Raw genomic sequence first — 27,006 nt, forward strand, 5'->3', positions numbered from 1 at the left:
TTAGTCAGTATTTTTCTCAGGAGTGGGTGATAAATGCAGAATTGGTGACTTGTTTCTATTATACCTTTTCTCTGATTGTTCCTCACCTAGTTTTGGCTCCCACTGCTGAGAAAAAATACTGTCCGAATACTGACCAAATACTGATAGTGGGGCCGTGGCCTTAGAATTAAAGGGGCATAGCATTCTATATCTAATCTTTATGAAACACCCACCAACGCCCAACGACCCCAATTCGAGTATGGAAATTAGGCCATGAATCTAGAATGTGGTGCCCCCCATTTCTGTACCATGTAACTATTATTATAATGTCATTGCGATATGGCAGAATAGTCAATGTAAGAACAAGACAAGTAGTAAATAGTCAAGTAACCAATAAATAGCCAATGTTACTCATTATCAAAGCATGTAACCGCACCTGATGCCTGGGGCCGCACAAAGGTTTTGTAATAAGACATTTTTCATACTGTAGTTAAAACATTAAGGCTATGTGCCCACGATGCAGAAATGCTGCATATTTTTTATGCTTCTCCCTGGCAGGAAAAACGCATGCGGTTTTAAAATGCGTTTTTCCCACCAGGTAGAAGCGTTTGTCAAGCGTTTTTGCATGCATTTCTGCATGCGGGCTATCAAGCGCTTTTCCAAGCGATTTTAGCATCACTTGGAAAAGTGCTTGACAACTTGGTCACACTATATAAATCCATGCAACCGGCATGGATTTATAGCAGTGTGACCAAGTAATAGTAAAAAAAAAAAAAAAGAATGAGAATAGTGATAAATAAAAAAATAAAGATTATACTTACCTTCCGATGGCCCCCGGTCTCCTTCTCCGCTCTGTCCGGTCTCCCCGGTGTCTCGCGGTGGTGTGAAGGACCTGCGATGATGTCATTGAGTCATGTGACAGGTCACGCGACCGCCGACGTCAGCGGTCGCATGACCTGTCACATGACTCAATGACGTCATGTCAGGTCCTCACACCACCGCGAGCTGCCAACACACCGCACGCATCGCTGTGGAGACCGGGGGCCATCAGAAGGTAAGTAAAATCTTTATTTTTTTATTTTAAATTATTTTTTTTACAGGTACAATGGTACCCAGGTCTGGATGAGAGTCTCCTCTCCTCCAGACTTGGGTACCATCCGCACATTGAATCGTGTGATATCTGCATGTGCAGATGCAGTGATGCGGATGTCACGCGGTCCAATGCAAGTCAATGGCGGCGGTTACACTGCGTGTCCGCAAAATTAATGGGCATGCTGCGTATTGTTCCGAAATGATAATCCACAGCGGAAATTTCCGCAGCATGTGCACAGCACATGCGGATTATCATTGGGGTCTTTGGGGCACGTATTACCAAGCGTTTTTTAAGCATTTTAGCTGCGGAAATTCCGCGGCAAAAACGCTTGAAAAACGCATAGTGGGCACATAGCCTAAAGGGGTTTTCCCACAAACAAAAGTTAATTTTAATCAATGTCTGTGTCTGACCGTGCAGGAACATGGTCTGATCATACCACAGCTCCTGGGCAGGGGAGGAAGTAAAAGAGTATACTGACAGGACAGCAGGGGATCACAGCTGATTCTTTCTTTGAAGTAAAACATTGTTTAAAAACAGGCAGGGAAATGTTTTACCTCACAGAAAGAATCAGCTGTGATCCCTGCTGTAATGTCTGTATACTCTTTTACTTCCTCCCCTGCCCAGGAGATGTGGTATGATCAGACCATGTTCCTGTACGGTGAGACACAGCCATTACACAGTACACAGCAGGGGCTCAGCGCAGGGACATTTTATTTGAACACGATCTATTGATTAAAATCAGCTTTCGTTCGTGGGAAAACCCCTTTAAAGATTTTTTATTGTTTTTTTTTTTTTTTTTCAAAAGAATTCTTATTACTCTTTGGAGGGAAAAAAAAGCAGCTACTGCTTCCAGCAATTCCATCAAATAGCGATAGAATTAAAAAAAGAAATTGCTTTTGGCTCCTGCATTCATGAAGATAGTCATTTCTGAAGTGGAGCCATAGCTTACATGGACACTTTTTATAAAGTCCTATGCACCCACATTTTGTGGTGATAGCTGTGCTGAACATGAAAATGTGGAAATAAATAGAGAAAAAAAACAATAAACGACTACTACTGATTTGATACTATAAGCCACCCAGTATTACACAATCCACAGTACATCTACTAATATGGCAGCAAACCACAAAGACTTAGTTGACCACCGTCTCTTACTACAGATTTTCTCTTCCTTTGGCGTCATAGACCTTGCCCTCTCCTAGATCTCCTCATACCTATCCAACCGCACATTTAGCATCTCCCACACTACCTCCTCATCCCGCCCTCTCTCTGTTGGAGTCCCTCAAGGCTCAGTCCTAGGACACCTACTCTTCTTCATCTATACCCTTGGCCTGGGACAACTCGTAAAGTCCCATGGCTTCCAGTAGCACCTATACACTGAAGACACCCAGATCTATCTCTCTGGCCCAGATGTCACCTCTCTGCTGTCCAGAATCCTGGAGTATCTATTAGCCATATCCTCCTTCTTCTCCTCTCGCTTCCTCAAGCTTAATGTGAACAAATCTGAACTCATTATCTTTCCTCCATCTCGCATATCTTCCCCACCTGATCTATCTATAACAATAAATTACATCACGCTTTCCCCTGTACCGGTAGTCCGCTGCCTCGGAGTAACCTTTGACTCTGCCCTGTCCTTCAAACCCAACATCCAAGCTCTCGCCACCTCCAGCTTAAAAATATTTCCAGAATCCGTCCTTTCCTAAACCCTCAGTGTACTAAAATGCTTGTACATAGCCTCATCATCTTCCGCCTCGACTACTGCAACATCCTCCTCTGTGGCCTACCTGCTAACACTCTCACACCTCTCCAGTCTGTCCTTAACTCTGCTGCCCGACTAGTTCATCTCTCTTCTCGCTACTCCTCTGCTACCTTTGCAAATTTCTTCATTGGCTCCCAATTCCCCAGTGTATCCAGTTCAAACTACTAATACTGATCTACAAAGCCATCCATAACCTTTCTCCTCCGTACATCTCTGAACTAATCTCCCGATATCTTCCCTCATGTAATCTCCGGTCCTCCCAAGACCTCCTTCTCTCTTTCACACTTATTCGTTCCTCACCCAATCTCCTCCAAGACTTCTCCCGAATATCCTCCATCCTCTGGAATTCTGTGCCTCAACACGTCCGATTATTCGCCACATTCGGATCCTTCAGATAGAACCTGAAAACCCATCTCTTCAAACAAGCTTACAGCCTGCCATGACCACGCTGCATCCTCACCACCGCCGGAGCTGCTGCAACCCCCCCAACCTATTGTCTCCTTCCTCACCATCCTGAAGAATGTAAGCCCACAAGGGCAGGCTCCTCTTCCCTCCGTACCATTCTATCATTGTTAGTTCATTTACTGTAAGTGATATCTGTATTTGGTATGTAACCCCTTCTTATGTACAGCGCCATGGAATCAATGGCGCTATATAAATAAATAATAATAATAATGGGGAACTTCATCTTCTATTAATAGGAAGCTAAGCTCTGTGTAGCTAAGGGACTAAAGGCATTACCTCATTAGAGATAAAGTGTTTTAAAAAGAACTTGAATGGTTGTCCATATAATACATTGGTTGCCCCACATTTCCCCTCTCAAAGTAGCTCCTACTTCTGTTTCAGAGAGAAGTCGTATGCATGGAAATTTGCACACTCTCCTTGCCTAGTAAACTGGCCACTGTCATAGACTGCAAAGGTGGCAGGTAACCTAAGTAATGAGCAGTAAAATGAAGAATGAAAAATAACTCTGTTCTTGACAACGGAGAGGATTTTTAATAAGAACTAAATTGAAAAGATGCTTGTTTTTGTGACTTTAACCATTTAAGAAGTTGATACAACCCCTTTATTAATATCCAATATCCTAACTGGTGCTTTAGCTAGCTGGAGAGAATTAACTTGTGTACTAAATGTTAAAGGGGTGGTCTGAGGGTAAAACAAAGAAAACAGAAAAGTAATAAAATATACAACACACAACTCACTTTATAAATGTTCTGCTGATTCGGTGCAGCTCCTCTGGTGTTCCCAAAAAACCTGATATAATACAGAATGTACCATCTGTCTTTTAATAGGATTTCTAGAGGAACCACATGATGTACAATACAAAGTTATATTGTGGTACATTGTTAGCCAGAAAAATGTATGTAAATACTTTATATCCAAAAATGACAAAAGTATTCTCGGAGTGATACCTTTATTGGTTAACCAGAAAAATATATATATTCAACCTTTCAGAGCACAGAGGCTCCTTCTTCAGGCAATATTACAAATTAATTGATAAGACAAAGGCACAACAATTAAGAGATGTTACAGCAAGACATTTGTTCATGAGGTGTAAGGGGTGATGCCTCCTAATGATAAGTCAAGAGATCAAATTAGGGTTTTTAGTTGCAAATGGAGAGGCTGTGGGAATGTTTAATTATCTGGAGACCGTCTGGTGGAGGTGTGAATTGAATCCATGTAGTGAGTCATAAATCCAGGTGTTACATTGCGTCTTGTCAAGGAATTGAACATTCTTATAAATTTGAATACCCAAATTTTCCTCTCTCTGTCATCCTTGAAATTACCTTTTAGTATTAAGAGTTTTGGCCCGGGACACTGTATGACAGATCTAAAAGTCTTAATACTAAAAGGTCAGTTGGGCAGTAATGCCACTGATGATTGGGCAGTGATAGCACTGATGATTGGGCAGTAATGCCACTGATGATTGGGCAGTGATAGCACTGATGATTGGGCAGTGATGGCACTGATGATTGGGCAGTGAACGGCACTGATAATTGGGTAGTGAACAGCACTGACTATTAGGCAGAGTATGGCAGTGATGATTGGGCAGTGAGGGCACTGATGATTGGGCAGTGAGGGCACGGCTGATTGGGCACAGTATGGCACTAGTAACTTTTCTATCACTGATGCTGGGCCCTGGGTGACTTACTATATTGAACTTGGTGAAAATAAATCTGAACTTGTAAAAAAGTGTTTTTTCTTTTATCCTAGATGTGACTTCTTGAGAACAGCCACCATGAGCAGACATGTAACAACCACGATTCCACCACTATGCCAACTCCTCGCGAACTCTTACATAACCCAAGAGGGCACGTCACACCTCGCCGCACAGAATCACGGGACTAGTAGTCCACCTCAGACGCCACAACCGCGACCCAGCACTCTGCTAACACGCAAACTCTGCTGGGAATTGAAGTTCTTCGACCTTCACAACCTGACGCCTTGGTCCACCTAAGAAACTACAACACCCACAATGCAAAGTGGCGTAGCGAGTGACGCCATGTTGCGCATGCGCACTAGGTCCTTCGCAGCCCCTGGTAAACAGAGACGTCAGCTAGAAGTTTTGTGCTGTCCAAAACAAAAGGGAAAGTGACATTTACCACACGGAACCGGCACACAGACAGCGGGAGCCGCAGGAGCGAGCCAGGAGGTTCCCTGGAAGTGGCTGCCGGCCATGACCGCCTAGGCAGCCGGAGCGGGAAGCGCTCACCTGGCCGCAGCCGCCATACACCTGCGCCGTGCCCGTGTCTGTGCAGGCAGCATGGCGTGTACGGGCTGAGGAGCGCTCACCTCTGAGAGAAGCCGCTGCACACAGCGCCGTCCCCGCCGGTCTCACAGGCCTGCAGCTATGGAGGGAGCCGAGGCGCCTCCCGTGGACATTGACCCAGACTTCGAGCCTCAGTCCAGACCTCGGTCGTGCACATGGCCGCTTCCCAGGCCCGAGCTGTCCGTAGTGCAGCCCGCCGCCCCCTCCGAGGAGAGCAGAGCGGAGCCCCCGGACGCCCCCTCTCTGCTGCCTGCGGAGGCTGAGGACAGAGGCCTGGCTGATGCGCTACTGGGCGCAGCGACCCCCAGGAAGGGGGGCTCCAGGAGGAACGCGTGGGGCAACCAGTCTTATGCGGAGCTGATCAGCCAGGCCATCGAGAGCTCCCCCGAGAAGAGGCTCACCCTGTCCCAGATCTACGAGTGGATGGTGAAGACCATCCCCTACTTCAAAGACAAGGGCGACAGCAACAGCTCTGCGGGCTGGAAGGTAAAGGTGGCACCGGGCTGGGAATGCTGGGGGACAGCGGTGCGTCTGCGTGCAGGTTATCCCATACCAAATCCGCTGCAGGCTTTTACATTCTCTGTTATGGTCGCTGATTTTTGCACTGCAACAAATTCCAATTTTCCAGCAGATCTGGGTCTAAATCTACAAAATCCACAAGACCAGATGTGTGTAATATAGTCGCTCCTCATCTCCATTGCCGTACAGAGGCCAGCGTGGCACCAGGGGAGGTGAGAATAGTGGGGAAGTTTATTTCATCTCATCTGCTGGATTTGATGTAGATTCGTGCAGAAAAAGTCAGCAACAAATCCTCTTCTTGTGACCCTATAAGTGGTGATGATGCAGCTCACAAGAACAAGAACGCTAGGACTGCACATGTGTCTTGCGACCAGCAATGTATGCAGCTGATCTGTGACTTGCTGTCGCGCAAATATTTTAGAGCACAGATTTTGCTGTGAAGAAAAAAAAAATGCAGTTAAGTATCTTATTACTTGCACTGAAGCCTATGGCAAGTGAGTCGCATGGGATTCACCAGCGTCACAAAACCTAATACATTTTAATACATTGTAGATTTTGCCGCAGGTGGTTGCAGGTCGTAATGTGACACCAGAAGAGATGATTAGGTACGATGTTGCAATGCGACTTCATTGTCACACTACTTCTGTCGTCGTGTAGCCCCCTCTTCCCACAGCCTTGGGGTATGAGCCCTTGGCACGTGCACATATGTCTGGTGTCCAGTGGAGAAGGGATTTGAGCCTCTACTGTTAAAACATCGATTTCTTCCAATCTGTTCTACTAGTCAGATACTTTGGTTACTAATCATAATCTACAGTCATGGTGTCTATCTATAAATGACCGTCAATTTTCCATATAATCAAAATGATTTGCCAGCAGGAACTAGTTAGGTGGTATCAATCTGGATGAAATTTTCTGACCTGGCCGACCTTCTGATGTGTATGGGGGTCTCACGACTCTCCCAAGAGAGAAGGCTCGGACTGTATGAATTTCTGCAGCCTGTCCTTTTGTTTTCAGAGGAGATGGAAGGATTGGAGTCTGGCAGCAACTTTCTCCTCTCTTCCTGTTCTAAACACTACATTTGGCTGAGTGCTCAGGTGTATGAGGGAGTCCAACAACTGCATGAAAACCTGGCTGTGGCCTCACTCTAAGATGGAAAGCGTTGAAGGGAACCAGACATTAGATTCATGCCGGCCGAACCCCCGGACGCATGAAGCAGAGCCTGACTGTACGACTGCTGTTTTTTGTTTTTCTCTGAAACGCTGAAGATAAAACCTAGTTCGAAAGCCGATCAAAGACTATAGGAAGAGCCCAGAGTAGTCTTATGAGGCCCTTGGCAGGCTTCTCTCTACCATTCTCCACTTCACTGACAGGTCTCACCCTATATATACACATGAGGGGGAAGACCGGTCAATCAACTGAGGCAGGGAAAAGTTGTGTGGGGCTGGATCTGGCTAATCTGGTCTCCTTGTAGTCCCCAGCTGGGTTTTGAAACTGACTGTTCTTTCAAGTGTTTCAGAGTAAAACACACCTGGCTGCAATCATGCAGGTAGGCTGTGATACTTGCTGCCTGTAGTTCGGGCAGTATTAATCTTATGACAGGTTTCCTTTTTAAAGAAAACCTTTCACCAATTTTTTCATGTTGGACATTGATACACCATGTAATAGTGAAATAAAACTTTTTTTTTTTTTAAAACTTCGCCTCTCCATTGCAGAAACATTCGCAATCAAAGTATTTGAGAACACCCACTGGGACTTAAAATTATCAGATAGCTTTCACTAGGAGCATGTACTTCTACCTTTATGATGCTGACCAATCCTAAAAGGCAGTAACACTCAAAGGAAAGAAGAACACGACCCCACTATAGTTTAGAGCAGGTTTCTTGGTGTGTGAGATGTAATGATGCAGCCATGATCTCCTGGTCTAACCTCCTGCAGAAAGCATAGACGATTAACGCCTTTCAGATAAGGTCTCTGTAGGGGAAGGAGTACAGCTGAGTTTAGCTGAGTCACAGTACAAACCCTTCTGTCCACATGCCTCCTCACCTAGCACTGTCAGCTCTGCTGTACTGCCTTTCCCCCACACTGCCTGTTACAAAGGAGTAATTGAGAACAGGCACATGGATCCTGTGTGGATGTAATGACAGCCCTGATGTCACTGCAGAGTGATTGTTGCTTGAGCTCAGCAGACATAACTGAGCGTGTCCTTAATCACACTTATCAGAAGAGCTAATAGAAGAATGTGACTTGGCTAATCTCTGCTGCACTGCCCCTCCACCCCACACTGACTCATGCAGGAGGTTAGACCAGCAGATCAGGGCTGTTTGTCATACATCTCACATGCTGAGAAACCTGCTCTAAGCTGTGGTGGGGGCGTGTTCTATTTCTGCTGTGTTGCTGCCTGTTTGTGATTGGTCATCGTCATACAGAGAGAAAAAGTACACGCCCCCATTGAAAACTCAATAATAACACCCACTTGGATTTAAGAAAAAAAAGTTAACTGTTGAGTGCCTAATACCTTTTGACTGATATCTCTGCCATGGAGAGGTAAAAAAAAAAAAAAGTTTTAATTGCTCTCAGCTGTTCAACTTCAAAAATTTTGTGAAAGCTCTTGCTTAATCATAGCCAACTCTATGGGCTTTTTTTTATCCTTGACATTATAAAGTGCCATATGCCTTAACTCCATGTAATTATTTCTACAATACCTTGTTAGGTACTGTTCTGTCTGCAAGCTCTGGGGAAAAGGTAATAAGGGCTGAGTGTCGTGAACAGTAGGAACCAAGATAACAACATTTTCAGTAGCTATGAGAGATTTTATATATAGGAAACTCAAAAAGGCCAGTATTACAGTATTGGGTTTCTCAGCTTTAGGAGCTTGTCAAGTAGTGTGAAAACACTTGCTTAGTTATCACTTCGGGCACTCAGCAGTCTCCCAGTAGATGAGGGGCAACGACTATTCAGGGTATTGTTTGCATTAAAAATTGTATGAGATGGATGGACAAAGTCATGAAAATTTGTGATTGCAGCTGTTATTACTAAATTGCACATGTATTGTCCTATTTGTGGGTAATAATTAGTGTAATGAGACTCTAAAAGATGCATAGTAGAGCAGGCCAAATATTTGTTCGGCAGACTGCTCTTTCTTTTGATTCCACCATGCCTGTGAGCGCTGATCTTGGACGTGCGTTCATCTTGCAGCACCTTTTCTCCTCCGAGGATAAATGTTTCAAGAGTTGAAATGCCAACAAGACGACTATTTTCTAACCCAACATCATCTGCCAAGAGGCACCCATACACAGCAGATGGCCGACGGGTCCTGACAAAACTGGCTAGTCTAACTTTCATCTAAAGGCTTATGCAGACCCCCGTGGATCTTGGGCCGATCATGGATCGCAATGCATGGACTGGCCTCAGAAATATATAAAACTATCATACTGGGGTCGGGAGGCTGTAACCAGTCCTTTATCGGCCTGAGATCCACGGTTTTCTGCATGATCCCTTATTTGTATGGGGCTTTGACTTTCCGTTAAAGATAAATTTTTTTAAGTCTTGCCCTATCACCATATGTTATTTGTTATCTAGGAGTGCTTGTATATAGTGCTGCATTTACATTTTCTATCTGTCCATGGAAATAATCCGTATTTTTGAAAAAAATTGCGAAATTAGATTTGACGCAATGGGGACATGCATGTTGTTGTTACCGTATATATACATGTACTGTAACTTTTAATATATTCCTATGGCGTCAAGTGAAATGTTACGCATATAAGCAATGTATGCAGTTATCGGGAATGGATAATTTGGACTTTGTCTCGACCATGACAAGCTTTTACCACATTCAGGAGAAGACTCAGCGGACTGTTATATGCACAGGATTACTCGCTGTTCACTGCTTACTCACGTTTGCATGTTTCTGGTCAAATGTCTGACCCAAGCAGAGCCTCAGAGACGCAACACTTCCTAAAAATAAAAGTTCCGGCTGTGTAAAGTTCATATGTCATGTGTACCTCTGCCTATACACTCCTACACAGTCACCAGAACAAATGGACCAAAAATCTCCAAAATACCGATGCCAGTAAACCTCTGACTCTTAAGTCATTAAATATCCCGACAAGGTGCAAGAGTTGATTGGCAACTATCAGGCAAATATGGAGATGCCATCCATTACCTTACTTAACTAACTTTTTACTTTATTCCCTACACAACAAAGATTTTGGGGTTGACCACTGACCCTTCTAACAGGTCTCAGGAGCACTGGTTGGGTACAAGGGACCTCGTACTCCCAACAGATGCTCTAAATAAAAGGGCAATGGCTTTGCTTAAAACGCCTTCATGGATCTTATTCATGATGATTAACATAGCTCGATAAAGAAAGTCTTCCTGTTTATGGGACTATATTGGGCTAGGTTCCCATACAGTGCTTTCCTTTGGGGTTTCCATTGGAATCCCCCCCCCCCCCCCCCCTTCCAAAAAAAAAAGTGCGACAGAGCCATTCACTTTTATGAGGCTGTCTGAGTCACTTAGGACTCCATATGGCCTCCGTCCCTGCTATGTTCATGTCTTTCAGATGAGCATAAAAACATGTTATCAAGTCTCTGTTCACATCTGAAAAAGATACTGCTGGGATGGAGGCCATATGGAGTCCAAATTGACTCTAAAAGTGAGTGGCTGGACAGAAAGAGCTGGAAACTTGTCACTCTAGCCTTGTACAACATCAAAAATAGCTCTTTAGATAGGCCCATAATCTATTAAAGCAAGTGCATGTTATAATTTAATTCTGATACCTAAGATGACATTAAATTTACAATTATTCACAAACTTCCTGATCGGAGAAATACTTGGCATATTATCATCCAGTACCTCAATGATACAAGGGAGGACTTTGTGACCTCCGTGCATCTCAACCAGGGACAGAAGGAGTTGAGTTGCGGGACCAGAAATGCATGCACCCTGGTGCTCAACTCCGCACCCTCCTAGGTATCTGATTCCGGAGAGAGAGTCTGCACAGGGGAAACTGGTGAAAAATGTTATATAATGACCAGTATTTCTGTTATTTCTCTTGTACAAACACTATGACTTATTCTCAAAAGTTGCCTGAAATGACCAGTTTTAGGTGTGCAGTAACTTGTAACTACACACATAGCATGAAAGAAACTAGAGTAATTGGGGTTAGATTTACTGATAAATTGTAGATTCTTTCATGTGTGTAATTATCTCAAGTTACTGCACACATAACATGGTTAAATGTAGTGGTATGCACCGTCATGGTTTAGCACTGTAATAAATTTGGAGGAGTTGACAAAGTTTGGTAGTTATGCTTCACATAACAAAACTTACAATTATATTGATTTTTATTTAGTTTCAACCATTTTGCAAAATTGGCAAAAGGATATGCAATCGTATTAAGTGTCACATATAAACTGGCTTCTCGGCAAGTAATAAAACCAAACCAAACCAAATTACAGGCAACGCTAGTCCAAAAGTTGTAATCGCAATGGCTGAACTTCCTGTCCTCTCTATTGCACAAATGGCTGCCGCAGCTCAGTAGGAGATGTTCAGTATTTCCAAGTAAAAGAAATTACTTAGATTTAGGTTTATGTCCGTTGTTAGGCTTTGAGCAGAATATTTCTTTTAAAGTGTTACATGTTATAAATGTCAAAAACTAGCCATTCTAGTTATCTATCTATCTATCTATCTAATCGTCTTATCCCGTCTGTCTGTCTGTCCAGGAAATCCCGCGTCGCTCATTGGTCCGGCAGCGGCCAATCAGCGCCGGGGGATTTCAGAAAAAAGATGGCGGCCGTTAGCGGCTCATCTGCGGGACGGAGCTCAGCGGCGATGCAGCCGGGAGATGACCGGCGCGAGGCGATCATCTCCCGGCCGGCAACAGCAGAAGGAACCCGACCGCCGGACCCATCTGCGGGACGGAGATGCAGCCGGGAGATGAGCTGTGCTAATTGGTCGCGGACGCCAGACGCGTCCAATCAGCGAGATTGGCGCCAAATTTAAACAACGCTCTGCTGATTGATCTCGGCCAGCGACCGCGATCAATCAGCAGTATTGGCGCCAAATTTAAACAACGCTCTGCTGATTGGTCGCCGGCCGCGACTAATCAGCGATTTTGGTGCCAAATTTAAACACGCTCTCCATTCCTCACTAACACGGTTCGCTGATTGGTCACGGGCGGCGGCCGCGACCAATCAGCGATTTTGGCGCCAAATTTAAACACCGCTCTGCTGATTGGTCGCGGTCGCCGGCCTCTACCAATCAGCAGAGCGGGGTTTAAATTTGGCCCCAAAGTCGCTGATTAGTCGCGGCTGACGGCCACGACCAATCAGCAGAGCGATGCAGAGCGGGGTTTAAATTTGGCCCCAAAGTCGCTGATTAGTCGCGGTCGCCGGCCTCTACCAATCAGCAGAGCGATGCAGAGCGGGGTTTAAATTTGGCCCCAAAGTCGCTGATTAGTCGCGGTCGCCGGCCTCTACCAATCAGCAGAGCGATGCAGAGCGGGGTTTAAATTTGGCCCCAAAGTCGCTGATTAGTCGCGGTCGCCGGCCTCTACCAATCAGCAGAGCGTTGTTTAAATTTTGCGCCAAAATCGCTGATTGGTCGCGGCCGGTGGCCTCGACCAATCAGCAGTATTGGCGCCAAATTTAAACACCGCTCTGCTGATTGGTCGTGACTAATCAGCGATTTTGGTGCCAAATTTAAACACGCTCTCCAGTCCTCACTAACACGGTTCGCTGATTGGTCGCGGCCGCCGCCCGCGACCAATCACCAATATTGCCTCCAAATTTAAACACCGCTCTGCTAATTGCGCCCCGTCGGCCGCATACCTATTCTAGAATACCCGATGCATTAGAATCGGGCCACCATCTAATTATAGATAGATAGATAGATAGATATATAGATATAGTGCAGCAGCACTCCATTATGGCCAAGATAGATAAAGACAATAAAACCATTTAATTTAAACTGTGTTATTACTCAATAAGCTTTACTTACAAAAAATGGAGGTTCTTAGCGCATAAATTGGCCAATTCATGTGTGCCCATCAACCGCTGCAAGGTGACCTCCCATCTGATGGGTACTACTCTGCCTACATGCCTCTCTTGGGCTACAAGCCTATAACTCTGGACAGAACATGTCACTTCTGGGCTAAAACACCTACAATTTAAATGGGCTGGTAGAATAGAATATACATCACCTGCTGGTTAAATGGGGGGAGTGCAAGGTCAAACAGGAGGCTTATTGAGTAATAACACAGTTTAAATTAAATGGTTTTATTGTCTTTATGTATCTTGGCCATAATGGAGTGCTGCTGCGCTTTCTTTTTATATATCTTATGCAGTTTCTGCAGCTTGCACCTGTTCACATTTGGGATGTGCTGGTCAGTTTTTTTGACACATATATATTTCCTCCCCCCCCCCCCCATCATTACTTTGCGTTTTGCACACTTATGGCGTGCCCCCGTTCCCTCTAGTAAATTATTGTGTTTTCTTTCTGCAGAATTCAATCCGTCACAACCTGTCTTTGCACAGCAAGTTTATTAAGGTTCACAATGAAGCAACTGGTAAAAGTTCCTGGTGGATGCTGAACCCGGAAGGAGGGAAAAGCGGTAAAGCACCACGTAGAAGAGCAGCCTCCATGGACAACAGCAGCAAGCTCGCAAAAGTCCGAAGTAAAGTTTCTAAGAAAAAGGCTCAAAGTCCTGGAGAGTCAACTGCAGGAAGCCCTGGTTCACAACCCCCAAAATGGCCTGGCAGCCCTTCTTCACGCAGTGATGATCCTGATGTGTGGACCAGTTTTCGACCACGCACAGGTTCCAATGCTAGTAATCTTAGTGTTCGTCTATCCCCTATTTTGACAGAACCTGATGATGTTGGCGATGAAGACCTCCACTCTTCACTCAGCTTCTCTAACAGTGTACCCCCTACCGTCTCGGAGGAACTGGAGCTTATCGACAGCTTAACAATGCTGTCTTCAGGAGCACCACTACCTGCACCACAGCCTTTGATGCAAGGAGCCCCCAATTTCTCAATGCATCCACCTCAAACTCTGTCTTTTGGTAACTCTTTGTTTGGCCCAAATGATAGTTCTCCTGTGCGGGGTCTTTCTGGACACTTTCAACGTCCTCAGACTCTAGAAGCCCTTTTGACCTCCGATTCTCCTCCACCTAGTGATGTTATGATGACACAGGTTGATCCTGTGCTGGGGCAGAGCGGAGGACAGAATCTCCTAATGCTAAGCGGTTTGAGTAAAGGCAGAACGCCTGATCAGCTACCTGTTTCTCTTAATGCCTTGGTGCCTCCAAACACTCTTACCATGATAGGGCTTTCTTCAGCCTCTTCTATGCCTCAACCCAAACCAAATTCCTTTGGTACACCTTCGGAACGTCTTCCTACAGATTTGGACATGGACATGATTCTTGAGAATCTGGAATGTGACATGGAATACATAATTAACAACGAGCTGATGGATGAAGGTGGTCTGGATTTCAACTTTGAGCCCATACATCCTGGCGCCAACCAGAACAACAACCATAGCTGGGTACCAAGTTAAGGACAGGTATACTTATTCATGAATGTTTGCAACTTGGCTGCACCAGCAAGCTATGCAATATGTCACAAATAGCAACTTTATTTAATCATTGATTAGCCTTTCTAAAGTTATGAATCTTTGTCATATACTTAATTACCTTAATTTGCTTTCCTCTATCTTAACACTGTTGAAAGTCCTGTCTTATCTGCCTAGTTTTTGCTGTCGTGGTAGCTGATTAGAACTGCAAGACTAACAAAGACTCCTTAACAATATTTAACTTGCATAACTTTTTTTTTTGTGCAGATCCAGTGTGAGACTTCTCTTTATTGTGGATCCCATGAAGAGTGCTGGTGTCATGGACATGGTGTGTAGACATAGAAGGACCTTTGAGCTTTGAGCTCTCCAGCCAACAGCCCTATATAATGCCTCAATATGGCGCTATACACATGTTCACCTGGGTTCAAGTAGCGACAAAGCTGACGTGCATTGCATATGTTGTTCTCCCCTCTGCCATTCCTACGGTTGCATAATATATTTCCTGCCATATGTGTCACAGGTGCAAAAATACTATTGCCACAAACACAATATGGTGCATCATAAAATTTGATTACAAACCATAATGGATGTATACAAGGATTTTGTGCAATCCTTGCAAACAATATTCACAACTTTTCATAGTAACTAAACAGGTTCTTGAATCTTAAGTAGGTATTGCAGAACTACAACCCTGCTCACTGAAGCTTTTACAGTTGCCAAACCGTTGCCCTCCTGTTTTATGCCATAGAGCTTTGTGCGGAGAGGTGCCGGCACCAACACATATGTAGCCTACCCTACAATAGAAATGTATCTAAGAAACTAATTATTTTAATTTAAAAAAATTATAATTTTATACTAACTTTTTAATTCTCAAGAAGGTACTTTCTAACTTGTGAAAACACTAAAGATGCAGATATGGAAGAAGGGGGGCACAATTTCCAGTCATTCATTTTTTAATTTTTTTTTGCGCAGCACCTTCTTTTTCCTTGATTTTCTTTTTTTTTTCTTTTTTGACTCATTTCAACTCTTATCCTGGCACAATACCAATATTAATAATCCATTTTGCCTATTAGAGAGTTTTTTCCAGGACTACAGTATTGTAGCGAAGGTCATCGGCATCCAATTGGCGGGATTCTATTTTAATGTGTATCTGTCACCAGATTTCACAATGCTAGCTGCATAAATAATTAAAAAGGTCTCCTAGATTTGATAAGTCTTGTTATAAAAATCTATGTAAAAGTGGTAACGTAATCTTTTCTATTCTTTTTTTTTTTACAGTGTTCCTGGCTATTAATAAAGTACTAATTTTTTATTTCAGGATTATACATCTATTCTGATGTGGATTTTCAAAGTAAATACGCCAACCTCAACAGGTCCAAGAGATCCATTTAAAAGTGTATGCAATTTATATTGTGAAATCTGGTGACAGATCTACTTTAAAGGGAACCTGTCGCCTACAAGAAAAAAAAAAAAAAATGCTCTTTACCTGTAGATATAGTGGTCATCTCCAGGTTAATAGCATTTTAATTATTTTTGGCTGGCTTACTGGAAGCTTGGCTAAAGGGAGAAAATGGAGTTATATTCTCCCTGCAGCCACTCACTTGCAGTCATCAGAGTGTAGCATGGGGTTGTAACAGTCGCCGCTCACTACACAGTGAGCGCCTAGTAATTGCTTCCACTTGCAGTTATAACTCCAGCTTCTCCTCGAGTGACAGCCAGCTCTACAGCATGTGTGCAGAGGAGGATGTCATTACTATGTCGTGAGCGGTGACTTTTATAGCTCCTGCACTGCTCCGATGAGTGGAAGTGAGTGGCTGCAGGGAGAATAACGCTTTGTTTTTCTCCCTGTAGTTGCTGTTGCAGTTACACTGCCAAAGATTATTAACCCCTTAACGACCGATGTACATTTTCAGCATTGGTCGATAATGAATGTATGAGGCTGGCTTAGGAACTGATTCTGCCTTATACCAGGTAGACGGCGTCTGAGTTAACATAGCTGGCATCTGCCTGTAACTGTAGTGGTCGGAGTACTCTGATTTCCTGTCGCTTAAGCTCTTAAATTCCTCAATCAGTCTGTGACAGTGGCAGTTTAATTAAATTAGTGGTGCTGTGAACAGTCGCCACTTTCCATTGGCTCCCCGCAACTTGATCGCTGGGAACAGATGAGTTACTAAGGCCATGGGCTGAGCTCGGTAAGAGAACCGTGATTTCCCTGTGTACTGCAATACTGTACACATACCTCAAAACGATATCAATAAAAATGGCAGCTCAACCCGCAAAAGGCACAACCTTTTACAGCGCCATGTACAGCAAAATAAAGTTACGGGTATCAAAACATAGCGACAGAAACAAATGGGGTTTTTTTTGGAAAATTTCACACTTTTTTGCCTCTAAAATAACTAAGGAAACTGGATGATTTTAGTATCACCATAATCATCCTGACCTGGAGAGCCGTGTTGCCTGGTGATTTTTACCACACAATGAATGGTGTGAAAAGTAAACCAAAAAAAAAATGGCGTAAATTATGTTTTTTTTCCACAATATCACTTGGAATATATTTACCCTTTTTTTTTCCAGTAAATTGAATGGTGGTATTTAAAACTAGAACTTAAAGTACAAAAACAAGTCCTGATTAGGGTTAAGTCAGTGGAATAAAAAAAGTGATGGTTCTCGCAAGAGGGGAGGAAAAAAAAACGAGGCTGTAAAAATGAATAATTCCTGGGTTGTTAAGAAGTTAAAGCTACTCGCCTACAGATTACCACTATATCTACTGATTAAATAGCGATTTTTGTAGGTGACATGTTTCCTTTAAGTCCCGTTGCATATAAATTTAGCCACATGGTTATATTTTTATAGGTACAGAATATAATATTTTCTTTAAGGATTGACTTTACCTAAATAGGGATGTATTTGTATCTTCCTGTTATATGGGTGTCACATTGCCAACAGTTTTTCCGCCTAGGAATCAGCCCCGTTATAATATTACATTGAAAATCTGATTTCTCAAGAGCCGCCTTCTATTCATAGCTGCCTTACACATACCCCAAAGAAATGAAATAGGGCTGTCGTGACGCTAAAACCAAGTTTACTTGCTCCTGGTGTCACTGTTTTTATAGTATATACCATATTCATGCCAAGATCATGTTTTTAAGGTTTTTGCTTTATTAAGGTATGTTTTGAAGCAGTGGGTGTTCACATTTTAAGTGGATTCCCCTTTTAAATGTTTGTCCTGTATAATGCAATGAAATAGCCTTAGTTGTTCCTGAGTCTAGTACCTTGAACTATGAGCTCTGTCAGAAGCTACATCAGGGCAGCCTGTTTTGCTCTTTTTTTTTTTTTTTTTCTATCCTGTTTTTAATATTTTTTTTACTCTTAGGCAGCATTTTCATTAATTTTGTTTTACTTAAAGAGGTAAACAGTCCCATTTTGCTTCACTGCACCAAAGAACTTGTTAAAAACACTAAGATGTGTATTTGAACCAGCTTTTATCTGATTTAAAGGGGTTGGCCAACATAATAGGGTTGTCCGGTCCAATTGATGAGTCTGCAGTTCCTGTGCACTGCAGCAATTTGCTGGTTTCTGAGCCGGGACTAGAGGGTATGTATGCTTTATACATACTCCCGGCCGAAGCCTTTCCAGTGGGTGCGGCCTCGCTACATACAGTTGTATGGAGCAAGGCTGCGCCCACTGGACGGCCGCGCCACTAGTTTTTAGCGTGGTTTTGCCCCAACAAGTGTATGGAGCGAGACCATGCCCACTGGACGGGTTATGGCCGGGAGTATGTATGTCTGTAGTCACACAGAGTGACTGCAGACTTATAGATTTGGACCAGACAACCCCTTTAAGAAGGAAAATCTGCAGTCACGCACTGTGAATGCACACTGCTGAATTGTGATAGTATACGAGGCACATACGGTCACGTTTAACCAGTATGCCCTGAGTGGGTGGGCCGTCATGTGACCGCATGTTTCGCAATTCACTCGTGGCCACATTCCGACTAGTCTCATCCAGCTTCTCTCAATAGAAGAGCGTTCAGAGAAGCCAAATAAGATTAGTCGGCATGTGACTGCAAGTGTGCAAATCGCATACAGGGGAAACATGACAGTGTGTATCTGATTCTCCACTATTTGGTCACTTAGCGATTTCAGACTTAGACCGGGCAACCTCTTTAAGATGAAGAACAGAAGAAATACAGCCATAGTTACAGATGAGAATTTCTCTCTAAAACAAGTTTACAAGTTGTTTTCATTTGTGCTACTTTAGATCTTGCAACAATAGCACCATGCTTCAAAGTTACGCAAAATCATGTGCCTGAGATTTATGAACATTTTCATAGAACATATTTTTTATAATCAGCTGAATTGCATAAATAAGCAAATACTATTTTAAAGGGTGTTCTAGGATTCTTATTTTTTATTTTATTTGCAAGTCCCACGACTCGTTATTCAAATACCCTGATGTTTAAGAGCCACATTATCAGTCATATGAACAATGTGTGAGACCTCACTGCAGGACCAGGTAGGAGTCCCCGAGCCGCTGTCCTGGAACACCTTTTAAAAGGTGAATTACAATTATCTTTTCGTGGTTGTTTTTTTTTTGTTTTTGCCTGCTTTTGGGCTACTTTTATAAAGTCCCAGACAACCCCTTTTACGATTTCTAATTTAGTATAGATTAAATTTTTTTTTTCTAAACTAGATGTAATAGTACTGCAATTTATTGCATGTGTTACAAGAAATGTATTTAAGGTGTGTGATGGTGTAACTTTTGTGAAATCTAGATATGAGATCTGGCCTTATAAAAGCTACAGATTTCATATTTAAAGGATGTTGGAATCGCATTAAGGCTGTGTTAATTAACCTAATGAATAGCACTGGAGCCCCATGAACCCTATTTACATCTATTTGGATCCAGCTGCTGTGGGCTCTGCCATGGGTTGTGGAGACTGCCTGCTGAGACCCTGAATGTAGCCTCAGACAGAATAGTAAACAGCCTAAAAACTGTATAATAATCTGCTCCTTAGCTTTCTCTCCAAGGTTGAGTAATAGGACTACATTCATTGTTAAAGGTCTAACAGGCAGGTAGTTGGTAACAGATGCAACTCCCTGCCTGTTGTACCCGGCGCCGGTCATTGACCGCTCCTGCCGGATATTCAGCTGCTCCCTGTCAACAGAGAGGCAGTTTTTCTTCCTGTTGACAGGACGGGACTACTGGTGTCATGCTGATTGACAGCCGGCTCCCCCCTAATTAGGCAGCGGGAAGCCAGTTACCAATCAGCATGACGCCAATAGACCCACCCTGACAATCGGAAAACAAACGGTCACTCTATTGACGTGACGTCAGCGGAAGTCTGTGCTGGCGGAGAACAGCATCGGTCACTCACAACAGGCAGGTAGGTAGGTAGCAACTACCTGCCTCTTAATTTTTAGGCTCTTTTTTTTTTTAAGTCCCGGATATAATGTAGTTGAGAATTAGGAGGGCGCGCTAATGGTCACATTGTTAGATGGATATGATTGTCGGTCTGAGAACCATGTGTTTTCTGGGGATATTGGGATCCTTATAGTAAGGAAAACCCTTCCTATTCATTAAGCAGATTTCTCCACAATTCATCTGTGTGATTAACCCAATAAGGAAAGATTGAAATACCTACTGCATCTGCATATTTCATTCTCTCCAGCCTCCTTGGATTAAAGTTGTAGTTCTGTTCGAGCTTCAGAGGCTTTTGCCATTTTAGGGACTTCTTTATTCTTCTAATAAACGTCCATACCTGAACACCATTTCTTCTTTTTTTTTTTTTTTTTTTTTTTTTTAGTATAGGTAGATCTAGAATTATGTGCTGATTCATTTAGAAATGAAATTTCAGTTAGTTGGCTCTGTTTTTCTAATATAAAGCTACAAATCCCCCTCATAGCCATTAAGATGAGTGATTGCTAAGGAAGCTGAACAAAAGTAATTTATTTGGCACTTGGTGCCGCAAACACCTTTTTTAGCATCCAAGAATCTGCTTCCTACGTTACCCCTAATGTTATACTTCATTCATTTCAAGATGGTTGAGTTTAGAAGAGTTTTCCCCAATACGTGTTACATGTCCCACCAATAAGACAATGATATGTGAGGATCTGGCAGCTCTGAGCTGCTCTGCGGGCTCCATCATTGACATGCATTTCATCTGAGAGTAGCTGCACTTACATCTGCGTGGGGAAGTCAGCAGCCAAATCCCCAACATCTGTTTTATTGACATGTCATATGACACTAAAACTGTTAAGAAATATGCATTATAGAATCTATGAAGGCTTTACAGCAATATGCCATCCCATAATTAAAAATATTTATTAAAAGCTCCGGGAAAATTAAAAACTGTAGCAGGTTGTGGTGACCATTAAAACTATAAATTTATATTGGTTCTCCAAAAGAGTAACAGCATTCACAGATCTGTGTGGTAAGATCTTTAGAAATCTTATGGCATTACATTTAATATTTTACATTTTTATTCACAAATCACATTCAGAGCTATATGCTAAGAGGTTCTCACTAGCAAAAAAAATTGCCTAAACCTGTACTTATGTCCCGTATTAATAAAGGTAATGCATATTCCCCACATCTATGTTGGGACTTAAGAATGTCAGAAGGAGACCCATTCAGGATATCCCTCTATGTTGCAAGCTACCAAGAGCTTACTCTATAGGAGCACCACTTGTTAGACAGCAACAAAGTAGGCAGGGATTGCCTGTGATTGTCAGGCAGTCCTCACATGTTTTGCGGCAGTCTAACAGCCGCAAAACATGTGGCCGCGGGGACTCAAACATGTCACTTGAGCACCCGCGATACACAGTGCATACCCACCCTAGGCAAGCTCGAATAACGAGCACTTGCGCTAATCACTACTTTTTATTATATATTTTTTAATACAAAGCACAACAAAAATATCCATGATACAGTTTGAAAATATTTAGTAGCCATAAGGACAACAATGATTCTTATAGTGGAGGAGGGAGGAAAGAATATGGCACAACCACCCATGGATATGACGATGGTTGTTCCGGATTCCTTCCTCCCTCCTCCTCTTCATGGCTGTGCCTTACCAGCAGAAGCGGCACCCTCTACGTGCATCTCCATCCTGGACTTCGATTACTTTGCAGCGTAGTGAGCTCCATCCATTTTCCCTTTTTTTTCTCAACGTATGATTCTTATACTTTGTATCTACTTCCAAAAAGGATATTCCATATAATTCCATATTATATTCCATATAATATAGCAGCAGTATAACAAATCGATGAGAACCGTAGGAGAAAAAATAAAAATTCCCCCTTCTATCTGTCGGCGACATTTCTACAGATGGTGAGCCAGTACAAATTGTAGCTCTCAGGACTGTGCACATTCATACAATACCGAATATTCATTGTAGTAGATGCCATGTAATGTATCATTTCTGCATGGGAAAGCGAAATCACTTGCCTTCTTCCCCACAAGAAGATTCTTTTAACGGGTGGTTCACACAGAGAAATGTGTTGGTTTTTTTTTAGACAGCCTTTCTTTTTTTATTCCTTTTTATATATTTTTTTTAGAAGTATACATTATCTGAATTTTTTCATATTATGTTAGGAATCCTATTCTATAGAATATTACTTTTTGCCAATTTTGAAGCCTTTTTTGGGACTTTTTTCTTTGGCTATAGTCAAGTGAATGGGGCCAGCTGTGGTTCCCTGTGCACCCAGGCAGGCAGATGTGCCACCGAGCAGGGAATTCACTGGCTGCAGATATGGTTGAGGAAAGTTCTGCAACTGCCCCATTCATATAGATCAAACCAGTTTTCAGTCACAAAAAATTCCGGAATCTGTGGTGTGGAAATTCACCTTAAGGCCTACTCGGCAACATGTGTCACGCAACAGCAACTCTCAGAAAAGTCATGCAACAAAAACATCTGTGCAACTTGTTGATCATCTATTTTACAGCTCTGATTTTGCAGGAAATAAAACAGCCAAGTTGCAGACAAGTCACATATCATATGCAGCTTCCATTGAAGCCTATGGCAAATGTGACATAATCCATCACATTTGCGACTCTGTGTTGCATTATGTCGCAGATCGCAATGCGACACCATAGGAAGTCATTACATGCAGTGTTTCAATGTGTCTCTGCGATTTGAGCATTATGTGACATCTGTCGCCATGTAGCCCAAGCCTAAATGTGCCGCAGAGCTGAATCTGCACCGCGGCTCCCTCATTCTTAGAATTGGTTGGATCTCAGAGGTCGGATTCTTGCCAATCATATACTGATGGCATATCCTAGTGATATGTCATGGTGTTTATATAATGAGAACACCATTTTAGGCTAAAAGTAGTTGCGTCACTAAGGAGCATAAATGTTTGAGTCCTCTGTGTAATGCGCCAATTCTCTTTACTGGAGACAACGTTTTAGAATATACAATGAAAGTGACATTTTCAGAAGGTTTTTCTATGAGTGGATTAATAAATGACATTTCAAATTTATAGAAAAAATACTAAAAGAATAAAACATGAATGTTTTACTGCTCTTTTGTAAAGCCACTTTTATAGGATTTATGGTGATTTTGGTAGATTTTATTTACTATCTGCTTAAGTGTAAAGGTGCAGTTACACTGAAAGATTGTGCGTTCCTGGAAACCGCTGTTTCACAATAATCTTGCAGTATAAACAGGCTGATAATCACGTGACAAATGAGCAAAACGCTCATAAATTGAGTAAAATGATCTTTTGTGCTGCACATAAGATCATCGTTCTCGGCAGCACAGCGTCTTGTGTCAACAGTACCTGCGCTGTCGAGAGCAATGGCAGCCTATGCACACTGAATGATCTATTAGAGTGTGCTCTGATCGGCGATTATTTAGTGCCGCTAGTCTGGTGTAAATGCATCTTGAGAAAACCGTGCTTATTGTATGTATTTCCTTATTGTACTGTATGTATCATATTACCTGTAATATGAAAGTAGATATAAGCTTTGCTTAGCATCCTTATTGCTTTCTTTGTGTGTTTTTATCCATTTTAAAGGAAAATGACCCTTTTTACTAATGGGGAATATATTTTTCTTTGAAGTGAACTAAATAATTTTCCTATCTTTACACTTGAAGATTTTACTTTGGGGATCACTGTATCTTCAGAAATGCATTTCAGTGTATGTATATAATAAACATAGATATATAAATATATATATATTGTATAGAGAATTGGTTTTGGTACTTATGTATACATGGATAGATTTTTGCAGAGATGGGTATTTTTTACTACAAGTCAAGTAATATCAATTAAAGAATATTACCTTTATTTGGCCACTTTGAGCGGTGTTCATCTGTGACTAGAAAAATTGTGCCTACAACAGATGTGTAAAGGTATGAAAAGGTGGCCCGCTATAGTCTGTAATGATGTAACAGGCTTCCATATTTACTTTTGATCATATTTACTTGTAGATTTTGTGATAATCTTCACCAGCATTAAAACTTATTGAAACTGTGATTTGATGTGTTGCGATAAGGATTTTTTTTCGTTGCTTTTGTGTTGTGAAGTGAACATATCACACACTACACACACAAACTGCTGGATCTGCATAACCATTTGAAAAGGTTACTTTTCCATTAATAGATCGGCGCTTGTTAGCTTTAGTCCCTATGGATATGTCCACACAGTATTTGATGAGGAATTTGGAGCAGATTCTGCTCCAAAATCCACATGACAAAAACACTACAGATAGCCTAAAGAGTGTTCACACTAGGCATTTTGTTTTTTTAATCAAAATTTTCAGCTGCGTTTTACAGCACCAACAAAGTCTGAGATTTCAGAAATCTTGTGCACACAGCTTGGTTTTTTTTGTCTTCTATATTTTGTGCTTTGCATTGTTTTGTTTTTTTGCACAATAGAGCATGTCTTTTTGCGTTTTTTTTCAGCATTCGGTTTTGCTGCAGAAAAAAGACGCACCAAAAACTCCCTGTGTGAACATACCCTTAATAAGCTTCTTGCTGATTTAATTGGGAAAATCATATTGCTGTTCATACAGTGGAAAAAGTCATATTACTTATTTGATGTGCATTATTTGTGGAATCTTCGTCAAACTTTACGCTTATGTCAAAGAGCAGCACAAAAGCTTATGGCACAAAAATGTGTCAACTGAAAACCGCTTTCAAAAAACAGATGGCTTTCTGACCATAGATTCCAATTGAAAACCTTGTCAGTTTTTACCACTAAAACACAAAACAATTTTGAAAATACCTTTTAGGCTCTTAGCCAGAGCCATGTACACTGTGTGCAGAATTATTAGACAATATGTAGTTTTGATTTTATTATTGAACCAGTTCAGTGCTGTTCCGGTAGATCCAAAAGTTTAATAAACCTGAAACTTGAATATTTAAAAAAGTAAAGTGAGGTTTTGTCTTAGTGTGCGAAATTAACAAACTCAAAATGTACAAAAAATACAATGCTGTTTGGAAAAAAAAAAAAAAAAAAAAATTGGTGACCAGTATAGTCGCCCTTCTTTTCACTAACTGTCATAAGTTCCATCTATGGAGTTTTGTTAGTTTCTTAATCTGTTGACTATCAACTTTTTGGGCAGCACCGACCACAACCTCCCAGACCACTGTACTGAGAGGTATACTGTTTTCCTTCACCGCTATAGATAATAGGCATCGAAACGGTGCCAAAACACTGGCGACAGGGCGACCATCTAAAACTTATGTCCCGGATTGAAAGTCAATGGATTTTCAATTTGAACACACTAAAACTGAGAGGACTGAATAGTGAGATTGAGCTATTTGCATTTAATGATTAAAAAGACCGCCCACATCAAGAATTAGCATATATAAGAAGCAGAGACACCACTTAGGACCATCCCTGAAGGAGGAAACCGCAATTGTTTCCGAAACGCGTTGAAATATTGGTCCTTTCAGCTACCCTTAGCTGCTTCATCACATGATAGTCACGTGACCGTGACGTCACGTCAGGTCCTGCTCGTCCAGCCTGCCTCACCACAAGCAAGCGCGCCAACGAGCTACACACTGCTGAAGCACGAGTCACCGGCCGGGACTCTGCCTATCAACACCACCAGCCACCACCTCACGTGCCTCCCCCCAGGACTCTTGGACATCGCCGTGGAAAACCACCTCTATGGCCAAGCCTTGACGGCACATCTACTGAAGCAGCTGCATCCTATTCACGCTTCATTAAGGTACTGCAAGCACTATAAACGCTACACACGGACAGTGTACTACTGGAGGTAAGACTCTTTGCACAGGCTGCACCAATACTGATGACCGCATATTTTATCTAAACCGCGGCATCTTATATTTGAAATTTCCCCTATGTGCCTCTTTCTTTCCCACAGCAGCTGCAACAATATACGCTGCTACAAGGGTCTGCCAGTAACAATTCATGCTCACACTATCTATCCAGCTCTGACCATCCTGGAAACAGGGCCATACTATATTGACTGAACATATTTTCCAAAACATTTACAAGGATCCATGCGGATCACCTCAGTATAAACTACTGTCTACAAAGGAGGAAGCCTAACCATTGTAATACCTTACCAGCTTACTATACACTATTGCATATACAATCAGGTATTAATATCACTATATCAATAGGCACTTTGCTACAGACACATCGCTATACCCTATTTTATAACAGCTGTACCCTTCATATTTCAGTTTTCAGCACAATTGCACGGCTTTGCAACAAACAAGCACCACTACGGGGATCTTCCTCCTAATACTACCCCATACGGGTAAGTAACCACGTGCTTTTACTTAGGCCTCTTATCAGGACAAATCACTTTCCCTATATCTAAAAAACTTATTCCCTCCATCTAGGGCCTACTACCAACCACCATTACTTCAAATCCACAGCACTACTTCTAGCAATAGGAAGCCGGACACACCCAACATAGGAGGACTACTTATCCTTTTTTTAGTTTTTAATTATATTTTACTAATTTTGGCTGTACTATTTTATACTAATAAAGTGTCTTTTAATTATTCATTTTAATTATTTAATCTCTATGTATACAGCAGTTCAGCGTGAATTCAATATATCATATTTTATTCATTTACCCTACCTTTTGGGCAAACTGTGGTATTGCCTCTGAATTCGCAGCAGTCCTGCTGGCAAGATCCTTTAGCGCCACTGTCATACATCCCTTTGGTTTTCCTTCACCGTAAATCTCACATTTGAGAAAGGTCCTCAAGTTCTCAATAGGGTTTAGGTCAGGTGAGGAAGGGGCCATGTCATTATTCCTTCATCTTTAAAACATTTACTGGCAGCCGAGCAGTGGACACTCTGATGCTGCGATTGA

General features: G+C 42.2%; 1 protein-coding gene across 1 annotated transcript; it reads left to right on the forward strand.

Annotated features, from left to right (window-relative positions):
- The first annotated feature begins 5,349 nt into the window (after positions 1-5,349).
- Positions 5,350-26,689, forward strand: FOXO4 (forkhead box O4). Its single transcript, XM_073640973.1, has 3 exons — positions 5,350-6,087; positions 13,627-14,685; positions 14,962-26,689. The coding sequence occupies exons 1-2, from the start codon at positions 5,683-5,685 to the stop codon at positions 14,677-14,679; spliced, it is 1,458 nt and encodes a 485-aa protein (XP_073497074.1). The 5' UTR covers positions 5,350-5,682; the 3' UTR covers positions 14,680-14,685; positions 14,962-26,689.
- The last annotated feature ends 317 nt before the right edge of the window (positions 26,690-27,006 follow it).

This window comes from Phyllobates terribilis, unplaced genomic scaffold (genome assembly GCF_046119375.1).
Source record: "Phyllobates terribilis strain yellow unplaced genomic scaffold, ASM4611937v1 Scaffold_7__3_contigs__length_470593459, whole genome shotgun sequence".
NCBI classification, from domain to species: domain Eukaryota; kingdom Metazoa; phylum Chordata; class Amphibia; order Anura; family Dendrobatidae; genus Phyllobates; species Phyllobates terribilis.